This window comes from Carettochelys insculpta, chromosome 8, assembly GCF_033958435.1.
Source record: "Carettochelys insculpta isolate YL-2023 chromosome 8, ASM3395843v1, whole genome shotgun sequence".
NCBI classification, from domain to species: Eukaryota; Metazoa; Chordata; order Testudines; family Carettochelyidae; genus Carettochelys; species Carettochelys insculpta.
In genome coordinates, this window is record NC_134144.1 from 1919737 (window position 1) to 1934518 (window position 14782).

The 14782-nt window shown below is 40.5% G+C and overlaps 1 protein-coding gene across 4 annotated transcripts in view; it reads left to right on the forward strand.

Moving 5' to 3' along the window:
* The window catches only part of TRAF3IP1 (TRAF3 interacting protein 1), a 71165-nt gene that overhangs the window by 30192 nt on the left and 26191 nt on the right, over window positions 1-14782 (forward strand). For 3 of the 4 annotated variants that reach the window (XM_075001329.1, XM_075001332.1, XM_075001330.1), the window contains 5 exons: window positions 2408-2428; window positions 8386-8476; window positions 10750-10833; window positions 12850-12970; window positions 13146-13182. In XM_075001329.1, coding sequence (XP_074857430.1) covers window positions 2408-2428; window positions 8386-8476; window positions 10750-10833; window positions 12850-12970; window positions 13146-13182 — 354 coding nt within the window. The remainder of the gene's footprint in view (window positions 1-2407; window positions 2429-8385; window positions 8477-10749; window positions 10834-12849; window positions 12971-13145; window positions 13183-14782) is intronic. The other variant, XM_075001331.1, reaches the window with a different exon arrangement.

The following is a 14782-nucleotide window of genomic DNA, read 5'->3' on the forward strand; positions in this document are numbered from 1 at the left end:
TGGTTCAAACCATGTGTTAATGTGTCGAATTTCAATATAAAAGAGTTCAGCAGCCTCTCTTCTCAGCCGATGGCCTAATCGGTACCACACTGTACCAGAAACCCACTAATCGCTATACTCACCTACACGCTTCTAGCTTCCATCCTGCACACGTAACTAGATCCATTGTTTACAGTCAAGCCCTTAGGTACAATTGCGTTTGCTCCGATCCTACTGACGGACTGAAAACTACAAGATCTTTACCAAATATTCATAAACCTGAATTACCCACCAGGAGAAGTAAAAAAACAAATAGACAGGGACAGACAAATACCGAGAGACCAGCAACTCCATGATAGGTCCAAAAAATCCAAGAACAGAACATCACTGGTCATTTCCTACAGCCCCCAACTCAAACCACTGCAACACGTTATTAAAAACCTACAACCTATCCTTAATCAGGATGCCACACTCCAGATGGTCCTAGGTGACAGGCCTGTTCTCTCCTACAGACAGCCTGCCAACCTTATGAGGATTCTCACCAACAGTCTGTAGCGCAGAAACACCAGTCTTGGAACTTTTCCTGGCAACAAAGCCTGCTGCCAGATTTGTCCACATATCTATTCTGGAGATACCATCACTGGACCTAACCACGTTATTCACAGAATCACGGGCACATTCTCATGTTCCTCAGCTAACATCATATATATGCCATCATGTGCCAACAATGCCCAGATGCTTTGTGTATTGGACAGACTTCAAACTCTCTTACACAAAGAGTTAATGGGCACAAAACAGACATAAAAACACTCCTGATCCACAAACCAGTCAGCCACCATTTTAATGGAGTGGGCCATTCTGTTAATGACTTAAAAGTTTGGGTTTTACTGATGAGGAATTTTCGCACTGCTTTGGAGAGAGAGGCTGCTGAACTCTCTTATATTCAAATTCGACACATTAACACGTGGTTTGAACCAGGATGGGAATTTTTTGGGTCATTATAGGGGCTCGTTTGCATACTTGGCTTAATCTAATTCTTGACTCCACTCCCCCTTCTGCCCCTTTACTCTCTGATTTGCTCATCTTGATAATTTTTTTTTCTGATTTGTCCACCTTGATCACTAGTTTTGCTTCTCTGTGCCTTAAATATCAAGTCTGTTCTGGTATGGCTATGGTCTGAAGAAGTGGGTCTGTCCCAAGAAAGGTCACCTAATAAATTATTTTGTTAGTCTTTAAAGTGCTACTTGACTGCCTTTTGTTTTGATTCTAAATAGGATGACTCCATAGACTTCAGAATCTTTCTGTTATGGTTAGATGATTGTGGGTATCTGTACACCGTGGAGACAATATTGGCATAGCTAGGTTATGAACATATACTAGCTAAAGGGATTTTTCGATTGGGGGTAGGGCCACCAGCACTCCAAGCAATGCTAGCTATGTCCAAGGAAGCATTTTTCCAGGGATGTAGTTGTCTCTTTTAGTGGTTACATCAGCATAGCTACGGCCCTGAGGGGCATGTTTTTTCCCCCACCCTTGACCAATGTACCTGTATTGACCTAACTGTTAAATATATTCCAGACCTAAGTAATCATAAATGTGCGTATAAATGCAAGCTGTCTGTAGAGCTAGGAATTTTCACAATGGGTAAAATTCAAAATTAATTAGAGTACACTTGATAAAGACTAAGGCTTTAGTAAGTTTCTTAGTAGGTTAGAGATTTATTTGGCAGTGATCGAGAAGCTCAGTTACATCAGTCTTTTCCTCGCTTTCTTGTCAGAAGTAACCAGCAGTGCCTAGTGAAAGAATAATTTAAAACTGTTTTGAAACACATTTATCATTGATATAAATCTTCTTGCCAAAAAAAAGCATAACAATTAATAGAGCTTAATTTGCATATCCCACTTTTCTTTCAGTTCTGTGGCTTTTGGCATATTTTATTATCTCTGAAGAAGGCTTTTTACAGAATATACCATTTGCTCTGTATTCCATGTGTATTTGTATTTTACTTTCACTTGTGTCAGCAGGTTTTTTTCCATTTAAAATATTAAATCTTAATTCTGACACCCACAAGTATTCTAACTGCCATTACAGGGAGTAAATAATAATAAAGATGATGATAATTACACTATCTCAGGTGGGTCATGGCATCTCTGACCCTCTCCAAGGGGAACCAATGGCAGAGAGCATTCCAGTTTATCTGGAGGTGAATGTTGAATGTCAGTTTTGCATCGAGGAATGCTTCAGGAGTTAACTGTCTTCATTAATATTGCTTCAGCCAGGAGAACTCAATTAAATTATTTGCTGTTCATGGTAATGATTTGATCCCTTTCTGAGTTGTAGTTGTCTGTAGTTGTTTCTTGATTAAAAAAAAAAAAATCTCTTTTTAGAAGACTGACTGATTTTTTTTTTTTTTTTTTTTTTCCCCCAGGAGAATCTGCCAGTGATGCAGGTATAGTTAGGATTATGTTGAAATATAAATAGCATTCATAAAGTACCTATCAGCAGCTAAAGTACATTTGTAGTAGTAGTATTAAATGTTTTTTTTTATAGCTTTAATAGTATATTTTTCCACACACTAGTATACATTAAAAACACTTAATTTATAAACAAAAAGAAATGTACATTACTCATTTTCACACTTTTTAATACATTTATTCAGGTAGTTCTGAGTCAAGAATAATAAAAAGCTACCTTCGAACTTGGTCTGTATTTAGGGGCAAGTGGTGTTTCTCTATGCTTTTTGTTCCAAATTACAACCACTTTATATGTATTGGCTGTCTCTACACGTGCCCCTTCCTTTCGAAAGGGGCATGTTAATGAGCACGTTCGAAAGATGCTAATGAGGCACTGCAATGAATATGCAGTGCCTCATTAGCATAATTGTGGCTGCGGTGATTCAAAAGTGCGGCTTTTCGAATCACGCGCCACTCGTGGAAATGGGACCTTCTGAAAGGACCCCCAGCCAGTTTTCGAAAGCCCTTCTTCCTATCTGGTGATAGGGCTATCTGGGCTTTCAAAAACTGGGAGGGTCCTTTCGGAAGGTCCCATCTCCATGGATGACATGCGAATCAAAAAGCTGCACTTTCGATTCTCCGCGGCTGCCATTATGCTAATGAGGCACTGCATATTCATTGCAGCGCCTCATTAGCATCTTTCGAACCCGCTCATTAACATGCACCTTTCGAAAGGAAGGGGGATGTGTAGACACAGGGATTGAGATTAAGCAGACATTGCATAGAACTTGCCTTGCAAAATACTATGGATAGTTATTTCATCATCTACTTCAAAGACATTTCCATGTTCCACCTTCCTAATGTTAGTACAAGTTTAGAAAGAAATTTTCCCCACTCACCAATGTGCATGTTTATGGCTTCAATTTATGGTAAAGGTTATCTGCCAAATTTACTTCCCCAAATAGCGTGGGATGGATAGTTCTGCTAGTAACTGACTGTAAATATGCCTTTAAGAAAAATCAAATAAAATGACTCCTTAAGGTCATGGGTATCTTGCTGTGATGTTGCAACTATCATTACTCCCTCTGGCACTTAAGAGCCCAGAAGAGTTTACTGAAGTGCAGTTTTATAAGTAATATGTTTTACATCTCAAGGTTAAATAATATTTTAAAAACTCTAAGTGTTTCATGTGATAGCCCTGCTATTTTCCTGGCTATTTTTAGGTCGGCTCTGTACTCCAGCAGAGTTTATTTCTTGCTGCTCTATCAAAGAGGGATGCATTTTGAGATCTCTGGTTTCTCTTCTGCTGCTGCTGTGAGTACAGCTGATTTTGTTTTAAAAGCTGAATTCCATTAGCAGCCTGCACTCCTTACTTAATTTTAAAGTCTTGCGGGGAACCTGTTAATGTGAGTTGGGTGTTCATGGAAGCCAAGAAAGACCATGCACATACTTCTAAAATTAGAAAAAACCTGTGATGCAAAGTGATAACTTTGCAGAGTGAATAGTCAGACTGTGCCATTGCTAAACCAAAGAGAATACATTCAGAAGAAAAAGGCCTGCCCTTCACACCATTCATAACAAAGCAGTATGAGTTAAAGCTAATCCTTAATCCAATCTCATTTAATGTAAATCTTCTCTAAAGCTCCATGACTGTAGTATCTAAGTTAGTATTGTACATGTGTACAGTCTCTCTAGCAGTGGTCTTTACTGCATACTATCATGTATTTTACTAAGGACTTACTTCCTTCTTTTATAAGCAGTCTGTGGTGTTCTTCACCAGAGTGTGGTTGGCTCACATCATTCATGTGGAATAGAGAAATATTATGCCTATTTTATATATGAGGACACTGAGAAACAGGAAGCCTTACATGATCTGCAAGGCATGGTCATTGGCACAGTCAGCAGTAGATTTTCTGATGCTCAGTTTGGTGACTTAATATCTAGGTTATCTGTCCTCCCTTGCCTAAAGGTGATACAGCTTGTTAATGTCTAATTTTCTTAGTGATTACTCTGTACCATCAACTTTAATGTTAAAGTAGCATTTTTGTGCATTAAATGTGTTCATGCCTGTTCTTTTACTCTTAAAGTAATTTATGTACAGTCAGTACACTGTATTCAAAATGCCTGCATGCTGCAGTAAGGTAAACTGACTTAAAAACATCTTTATAATCTCATTCATCAATTAAAAAAGAAAGGGGCTGTCCAACCGATAAAAACTAGTTGTTCTGGGCTCATAGTAAAAATAAGTAAATTGGGAAAACTGTACAAATGAGATCACAGTTAGCAAAGTGCATACAGAGATGAGCAAGCAAATTGACTGTAGTGGTGGTATCCATGCTCAAAATTAGGCACGTGCATAAGTATTTGATGATGTGGAACCTAACTTATTGTCCCCCACTTCATTATTTTTCCTAATTTTTATTTACATATAAAAAGTGTCCACAGCAACACTGGTGCAAATCCTGAGGAACTGGCTGTATCCTGCTAGCCGGCATAGTTAGCAAGTCAAACGTTCCACCTATTTGTCAGACAAAATAGTCTGTTTATGCTCATTTGGAAAAGAGAGATTCAGAAGACAATCATAGGTTTAGTATTAGGAAATGTTGAGGTTCCCTTGGGCTAGACTTTCGTATTCTATTTGGGGGAAGAGGAACAGAATTAGTTGAATGTTAAAATAATTTTTGTAAGTAATGTCAACAGCATGGAATTCATAACAATATAAATATAACTAAACAAGAATTAGAAACACCATTAAAAGGGAAACAGCGAATGTAAATACTTAATGGAATAAAATGGAGACAAGTTTGTACTTATAATAGATTTTAAAAGCTTTAATGTATGGAAGGTGTTCTTTTTATGAACTTCCTGTCCTTTCTTATATGTACCGTGTGTAATGAACAAATATGAAGATAAGAGAAAAAAGTTGCCATGTAATTTTTGAAAAACTGGAGGAGAGAGTAAAGTCTCTGTCCTTCTTCTCCATGTGGTTGCAGATGAGTAAGCATGGCTAGCATACCAAAGCTGGAGAATTTTGCCTGCCTGTAGGGATAGAGTTTGCACCCTTTCCTTCCTAACTCTTTCTGTGGCTAAATAAGGGCAGCACCACCATGACCGCTCCCCACATCTCCCAATTATTTCTCTCTGCCTGCAGCAAGAAGGGGAGGGAAGGGAAGGGACGGGGTGTTGAATTCACACTTGCCTTCACTGTTTTTTCCCTTTAGGGGGGAGTACTGTTTCTAACAGGCAGCTGAAGCCAACTCTAGCTCCCATGATCAAATTAATTTCTTTCCTCTCTTTGCCTGACTGCCACCACTGCAGCCCAGCTGGGAGATGGGATGCCTTGACTTCCCTCTCCAGTACACTGACCCCTCTTCCACTTACTCACTCACTCACTCCTCTTTATGTCTTCTCCCAGCTGGTAGGGAGGGATGTGCTTCTTCAGCTTGAGCAGGGAGCTTCTGTAGCTGGAGGAGCGGTGTCCCTCCCTCAGCCATGGAATCCCAGGGCTTATTAAGCAGCTGAGTGGCCTTTGGACACAGGTGCCTTGAGACTTAAGAGTAAAGGATCATCTTCTTGAGCAGGCCATGAGTTTTGCCTTAGCACAGCGTACTCCCCTATGGCTTTAGGACCCTCGGAGGTACTGAGGGGTGGGAACTAATACAGGAGGGATCTTCTCAACCGAGCTCAGATTCCTCACCAGAAAGAAGAGGGATTTCTCCTCATCAGGTTCCCCATGCAGATGTGGATTGCTGCCAGCATGTGGTGTTGCGTAAGTATGAGTTTGTTAACTGGGCCCCATGCCCAAATTTGTAGGTGAGTTAGCTTTGAACTCCTCCCTGAAGGATTCTGGTTGTTGTTGCAGAGTGCCATCATTGCAGTCATCTCTGGCTATAGTGGATGTTTCATCCAGGCTCACGGCCATAGTCTTAAAAATGATGTGGATCTTCTGGTTGCAAATCCTGGCATGGCTTCTGAGATCCAACAGAGCCCAGAAAACTTGCTGGTTTTGGTCACTCATTCATTACTAAGAAAATGATGAGACATTACATCCTTTAAAGACTCCAAACTCCTCTTGTGTTCCTTGAGGATTTATGTTCAGGCTCCAAGGAGACGTGGCTTTTGGAGTCATCAGTGGCAGCAGCATTAAATATCACCCTCATCAATGTTTCCATCAGTTCCCTTACTCTTAGGCAGCAGGATTTCTTCAGCAAGGGGCGCAGATTGCAAAGATGATTTTCTGTGTCTGATTCTGGCCAAACAGTCCATCCTTTCCTCTCTTTGCCTTGACAGCCTATTTAACTTGTCTCAATAGCAGTGCTTCAACTTGGAACATCACGTCCCTGTCCTTTCCGTTCTGGGATACGTTTTCCTGCTTCTGTTGGGAGGCTGTAATTGGACAGGTATTTAGCACAGTACGATTGAATTTTGTTATTCAGTTTAAATATCCAGTCTCCCTCCTATCCCCCTATCCTTGTCCCTGGATAGTCCACTATGAGTCACTCTTCATCAATCAGATACAAACAGTGAGTCCTCTGGGTGCCACAGAGGAGATTCTTCCTCATCTTCAGGGAAAAAGAGTTTACTCCTAGTACTCCCTGAATCCCCAAGTCAAAGGGAGGAGGAAGATCAAGAACAGGTCTATCTGATTACCTTGACTTCTGTTCTTCCTGTGCTAACTCTTAATGTCAGGTTTGCTGATCTCCAATATGCTTCTTCTCACATGGGGAATCTGACAGATTCTAAGTGTTCCTCTGTTTCTACCCAGAGACCATCAAGATAGATTTCAGGAGGTATTGTTGGTAGCTGTGAGATGTCCAATGCCTAGTCTCCTGCTAGGGTTCTGGCTCTCTACGAGGTTGCAGACAACAGTCTGGCCTTATTAAGGACATTCCAGGAGGTGAAATCTGCAGGGCCACTACACAGTCTTCAGTACATAGTTACACCAAATGTTATTCCATGGTTCATGCCTCAGTGCAGTTCTGTCTTCTGTACTCTTTCTGTTATGAAACTCCTTCCTCCTGCAGCACTGCTCAGAAGTCACCGGAAGTGGAGTACCTGTAGGGATGATACTTGAAGGAGAGTGGAAGGTTACTCTGTGCAGTAACTGTAGTTCTTTGAAAAGTGTGTCCTTATGGAAGATGCTGTGTTCACTCTCCTTGTCCTTTGTTTCAGAATTTTCTTGGTGGGATTTTGCACTAGCAAAGGAACAGAGGCTGGTTTACCTGTGCTGGTCTGACGTAGCTTCAGCAAGGCATAGGGATCTGTGGGGCTCTGCACATGCCCAACAGACCTCTAATGAAAATCTCTGCTCAAATGTGCATCTGCACCTAAAATGGGGCACCCCATAGTGGGGACGTGACTTGAAGAATTAGAGTTCACAGGTGAGTAATCTTTTCATCCCATCTGCATTGAAGTTTCCAGGCTGTTTTGGTGCAAAGGACCTTCAGGGAAATTGGGGTGGTGCTGCCCTTATAGATAGCCATAGTAAGGCCTACTCCCTTATACATATTACTAGGCAGAGTTCTTCAGCTTTGGGGGCTGCATGTGCCCACACCTGAGTGGAATACATTTCTGTATCCACATCTGAAAAAACAACAGTTATGATACAGGTAAGTAACCATCTTTTTCCAAACGGAAAAGGTCACAGTATTGTGAATGACTGTAACCAGAGTATAACATTATTTCCTAATGTCTGTCTGAATTTTAAGTTAATTATTTAAACAATGTTAAATATTTTAGGGAACAGCTCAATCACTTAAGTTTTTTGAGTAGATGTAAAAGGCTTTGGCTACAAATAATTTAAAAATAAACTCTGTTTAGGTTGCAGTAGATTTAGTTAACTGGTGCACATTGAGATTTTCTGACAGAATGTAAAATACTGCATTGCAAAAGCTTGGCTTGACATTTCAGACTTGTAATTATGACCAAGCTGTGTGGTGTTTCCTTGTAATAGAAGGAGATGGTGTAAGTCATACCTCTGAGAAGCCAGTGGTGTCCGAGAATGGCGAAGTATCTAATGATCTCCCACCTGCCGTCATCCAAAGGTCCGCTTCTATCCCTCTCTTTCTTTTTAACCTAACTGTAACAGGTCTGAAGAAAGTCAAATTAACTTGAGAATAGATGAGGACGCTTTTAACAATAAATTGCTGCTAATGATAGTCAGCATTAAGAAAATGTATCAGATGATCCTATCTAGTAGTGCTAGGTATGGTTGACTTCATTGTCTTAATGATCAGCTAATTCCAGTTTGTAATTTTTGTTCAATTCAGTGATGGCATTTCAGTTCATACTATGCTTTGGTGCAAATGGTGCTATTTTAAATTACAGTGCACATGTTGAGAATGAAATAATAAGATGCACATTGCATTAATGCATTTCCCAAGTTCAAAACTACAGTGGTGGTGAATTTTCCTTTTCAACTGTTTTATTGCAATCTTTTCAAATCCAAACTTATTTCCTGTATACGTTCAAGCAAGACAGCAGGAGGTAATCGTTTTGAGTAATTGTAGATGTGTGTTCCTCTCTTGGTGGGCATACAATCCAGGCATAGTTGTTAGGAAATTTTTCTTCAGTGGTACGCCTTGGGGTATCTGCTGCCCCATGCCACTGCAGGCAGGTGTAGAAGGCCAAGCTACTCCTGTGAGACCTCTATAATGTCTTTCTTCTAACTGTTCTCAATAGTTATTGTAATCTGTTGGTCTTGCTTTAGTGCTACTTAGCTCTTTAAGTATGTGTTTTGTTTGATAGCGTCAGTTTGAAGTTCCACACATTCATTTTTCAGTCTAGCATATTTTGGATAATCTTTCATACCTGAAAAAGCATGGCTTGTTCTGTTATCTGTTAAGAGGACCTTGATGGAACTATCTTGGCCTTCAACCCTGGATTGTGGCTTTGGTTTTTTGGTTTTTTTTCCTCTAATAGTTTGTCAGTAAGATGTTTGAAAGAATTGGAAAGATGTATACTCAGGAAAAAATCCTGAACCCTATGGGCTCTGAGCTTTTAACAATGGTCAAAGCTTATGGGTCCTTTTGAACCTTTAGCTACCAGCTGCACTTTATTGCATATTTCAATGAACATAGCATTTTTTTGATGCTCATCACTTCTGCTAGGCAGTGGGGAAGGTGAGCTGCAGGCCCTGCCTGATCTCTGGCCATCCTTATGCTGTTTTCTTTAAAGATAAAGTTTACTTGCATGTTCATCCAAATTTTATCTCAGCTATGGTATATATCTACTGTGTCAATCAAGTGATTTGCCTGACTTTGATTTTTTCCCCATACCACGCCTAAATAAAGATGAGGAAAGGCTCCATGCTGTAGAGGTTAGGAGAGCATTAGCAGTCTACCTTGATAGGTCCCAACAGTTCTGTCTGTATTCTGATCTCTTTGTGGTTTTCCCAGAGAGTATGGAGGGGCTGCCGATTTCATCTTGGAGAACAGCATCTTGGACAGCCTTGTGTATTCTTTGTGCTACCGTTGATCTAATGTTATCCCCCAAGCACAGTGACAACACATTTGCTAAGATTGCAAGAGGCTTCAGGAACTTTCCTGGCTATCCTAGATGTTGGTAGGTGGCATCTTGGCCTTTGCTGCACATGTGTATTTCCTGTTATGTCATCACTCAGCAATCAAGAGAAATGGTTGCAGTTGTTCAGGTAGACCCAGATAAGCCATCAAGACTGGAATGCACTTGTGCAGTTACTCAACAAAGAAAAGACAGTACTTGTTCCATACATGGTTTTCTCCAAGATGTGTTGCATATGTCCCTATCATGACCCATCTTCCTCCTTCTCTACACTGGAGCAAAGAGCTTTTGAGCTGCCTTGATGTACCGCTGAGGGAAAAACTTGTAGCAGCTGTACTTGGGGCATGCACACACCAAGAATGGAATCAACATGCACAATGCACCTTGAAGAAAAACAATTGTGGAAGAGATTAGTAATTTTCTTCTTCCAATTGGAGCCCTTTTACATTGTGATTTGGATTGTTAATGCTGAACTTAATCCTGCTCTTGCAGGTCAAAATCAAGATAAACAGTGCAACAGATCCTACCTATATTATTGAAGTGTGCCAGAAATTCAGCTGGCAGAAAAGGTTTGGGTTGTGCAAAGGATCAGTGTGTATTGTTTTATGGAATGCATTCTCTGTTGCTTCATAGTCTGATCAGAGTACTTACTAATGTTATGATACCAGGAGAATAAGTTGTTTTATAGGTACAACACGGAATATTTTTAAAATCCAGTTTGTGTTTTCCTGTAATCAGAAACTTTCATGAGCACGTATTAGGACGTGAGCGGTTAAACATATTTTTTTTATTGTAGAAGACCACCACGACCCAGTAGTGCAAGGCCAGCTCCCCCCCGAATAAAAAGGCAAGAAAGTACAGAGGTCTTACTTCCAGAGAGGTAAGGAAGGGTGTGTGTGGTGGGGGAGCGGGGAGTGTAGTGCACAAGAGAGTGATGCAGAATAATCCCATCAAAACAAAAAGCAGTCAAGTAGCACTTTAAAGACTAGCAAAATGGTTTATTAGGTGAGCTTTCGTGGGATAGACCCACTTCTTCAGACCATAGCCAGACCAGAACAGACTCAATATTTAAGACACAGAGAACCAAAAACAGTAAGCAAGGAGGACAAATCAGAAAAAGAAAATCAAGGTGAGCAAATCAGAGAGTGGAGGGGTTGGGGGGAAGGTCAAGAATTAGATTGAGCCAAGTATGCAGATGAGCCCCTATAGTGACTCAGAAAGTTCCCATCACGATTTAAATGGTTTAAATCGTGATGGGAACTTTCTGAGTCACTCTAGGGGCTTGTCTGTATACTTGGCTCTATCTAATTCTTGACCTTCCCCCCCAACCATCCACTCTCTGATTTGCTCACCTTAATTATCTTTTTCTGATTTGTCCTCCTTGCTTACTGTTTTTGGTTCTCTGTGCCTTAGCTATTGAGTCTGTTCTGGTCTGGCTATGGTCTGAAGAAGTGGGTCTGTCCCACAAAAGCTCACGTAATAAACCATTTTGCTAGTCTTTAAAGTGCTACTTGACTGCTTTTTGTTTTGATAGTGTATAGACTAGCACGACTTCCTTTCTGTCACTATTCAGAATTATCCCAGTGCATCATTATGTAATATGTCATGTCTCCCATAACAGTGACCCTAAATATACACACACAACATGGCCTCAGCATGCAAAATCTAAAGATTTGTTATGCTGGTCTTATTCTTCCTGTAGAACCAGGATATTGTCAGTGAAACTAAACTCTGGTACCAGATGCTTTGAAAGGCAGGTAGAGTGGTCAGCTGTTGCAGACTCTGGAACAGTAAATCTAATGCTAATCTAAGATAGAAAAGACCTGTAAAGTATGCTGTGAACAGACCAGGGCTCCAGAAGGTTGAAGCTGCCTTTTTAAACTCTTCCTAATTACCAAAATGATTATCAAGAAGGAAAAGGTATGAGTGACACTAATACAGACAGTTACAGTACAAATAAGACAGTTACTCGCCTTTATGGTAGCTGTTCTTTGAGATGTCACTGTGGACATTTTCTACTCAGGTGCATGTGTGTGCCCAGCACATCAAAGTGAAATATCGTCAGGCCTTTTCTTTGTAGTCCCTCCCATGGCTGTATAAGGGAAGTGCTGACCTAATCCCCCTCACTTTCTTTGCATTGAAACCCAAGCTGAGACTCCAATGCTGGGGGATCAGATGCTGGTTATGGTGTATATGTCTGCACTCACATGCTGAAGAGCAACAGTTACAATTACAGGTTATGAGACTGTTTTGTCTTCTTCAAGTGGTTGCAGACATGTATTCCATTCAGATGACTCACAAGCAGTTTGAGCAGGAGTCGAGGATTAGAGTCTATGTAAACAGTGACTGCAGAGCTGTCTTCCCAAAATTTTCATCTGCTCTCAATGCCACAGTGATATCATGATGCCTAGCAAGACCACACCATTGGCATGGAAATCTCCATAATTGATTTATCAGTAGGGAATCCAATCGTTATTGCTTGATCTCTCCATTCAATGAGCCCATAATGACTGAGGAGATGTCATCTGAGCAACTTCATGAATTCAGTTAATACAAGCAGTTGTCCATTGAACTTGTCTGAGTGGAAATTAGTTGTACTTTCACCCGCTCAGCATAGGGTACGAATAGTCATGGTGATGCATAAAACTGCTTAGTCCTTTCTAAATAGAATCCTAAGCACCAACTGATATTTAAGGTATAACAATGTTGCTCATTCCCACTTGAATGTGATATGGGAAAGTAAATAACCCAAGTAAAGTGAAATAAAGCCTCCATTCCCAAGGTGTTCATAGTTTAGAGGCTCTACTATATTAGAGTGAAGTGTATGCTCTCTTCAGGTATGGACAATATTTCGTCAATTTTTGTATGTTTTAAGTTTCCATTGTCCGTCTTTCAGGAATGGCAGCGGTAAAGGCGTCTCAAATGTGATTATAGACCAGCAGAATTCTGACGATGAGGATGATCAGTTTGTGGTGGAGGCAGCACCACAGCTACCTGAAATGCCAGAAATGGAAATGGTCTGTTACTATAACACAATACCAGCGTCTTTGCTCAAATGTCTGTTCAGAATTCCCGTAACGCTGGCTAATTTTTTTTATTGGAGTAGTTTTGCATTTGACATACGTGCATGCTTTAGATTACAGCCATGTAAGCTTTCTTATAGCTAAAAGTTTTTACCTTTTTCTTATGTAGGAACCTGTAGTGGAACTGGATGGTGATGAGAAGCATGGTAAGTTTCTGTGGCTCTTCTCTGTTCATCTGTGATTTATACTTTGTCCAGGCTGTAATAGAATCTTAAACAGGTAATGGGAGTAACATTTCTTGATCATGTTTCGACCTTGCATCTTGACTGTGTACTTCTAATTTATGCAGCAACTTAAAAAAAAAACACAGAAACAAGCTATTTAGGAAAAGCCATCTGTTCTTATAACAGAAGGTACAATCCAGGTAAGGATGCAGATCTGTTAATACATCATGCTAGCAAGAGTTTGGAAGAACCTTACCTAAAGCTGCTGAGTGAATTCTGCTGTCATATTATGATAGGTGTAGGTTGTAAACTCCTTGGAGGGCCAGCATATTATCACAACAAAGTGAATCTCAGCTGTTGTATCAGTATGTATTTGCTGCCAAGTTTTACAGGTCAGACCATTGAACTGGCAGAAGTAACTGGCTAAGCATCATGAGCTAAAGTTGGTTGAAGTGCTCAACCAGCTTTTTTTTACATCAGTTTCTCATTTCAGTTTATTTAGAGGGTTCAGTTCAATGACTTGTTCATAGACAGATGAGAAACTGAAAAGCAGGTGAGTATCAGAGGGGTAGCCGTGTTAGTCTGTATCCACAAAAACAATGAGAAGTCCTGTGGCATCTTATAGATTAACAGATGTTTTGGGGCATAAGCTTTCGTGGGCAAAGACCCAATTGGTCAGATACATCATGCAGTGTAGTGGAGATTCTAGGGGCATGTCTAATTGTACAGGTTTGTGAAAAGGAGGGTGTCCCAATCAAGAGGAAGGTCAGAATTGAAGAGGTCTATTCACTCGGGGAGGATGTGGCCTGCTCCAGCAGCTGTTACGGAGGTGTGAACACCAAGAGAGGGGAAACTGCTTTTTTGTTGGCCATTCATTCCCAGTCTCTGTTCAATCCTTTATTGATGGTGTCAAATTTGCAAATGAACTGTAGCTCTGCAGTTTCTCTTTGGAGTCCAAAACAAAAAGCGGTCAAGTAGCACTTTAAAGACTAGCAAAATAGTTTATTAGGTGAGCTTTCGTGGGACAGACCCACTTCTTCAGACCATAGCCAGACCAGAACAGACTCAATATTTAAGGCTGAGAAACCAGGCAGCTGGGTGAGCGCTACCAGTGGTGAGGGTTGATATTTGGCCACTCTAGTGTGGTAGCACTAACTTGACTTTGTGGGATGTGAGGATACTCAAAATTGAATTTATAAAACCCAAAGTTATAAAATCAAATATATCTGGTAGTGTAGACATAGCCTGAGTATCTAGGGAGATTGAAGTGTTCTCCTACAGATCTCCTACATATACCTTGGCCAAGCTGGACAGTCTCTGTGTAAAAGAAATCACACATCAGATATCAGGAATGGTAATGGTGTTGCATTAAAGGAATTTGAAAAAATTAACATTAAAACCACTTTTGATATTTTTGCAGAGGAAAGGTTTAGTTTAACCACCATCTGCTTTGGCTGGTTCAGGTTATCTTTAAGTCTTTGTTTCACAGGTGGTGGTAGTTTGGGGATGTGTCCTGTGGGCTGTTCCCATTTTATTCTTCTCCGGTTCATTATCTTCTACCCAAGCAGATCTGGATGTGGCT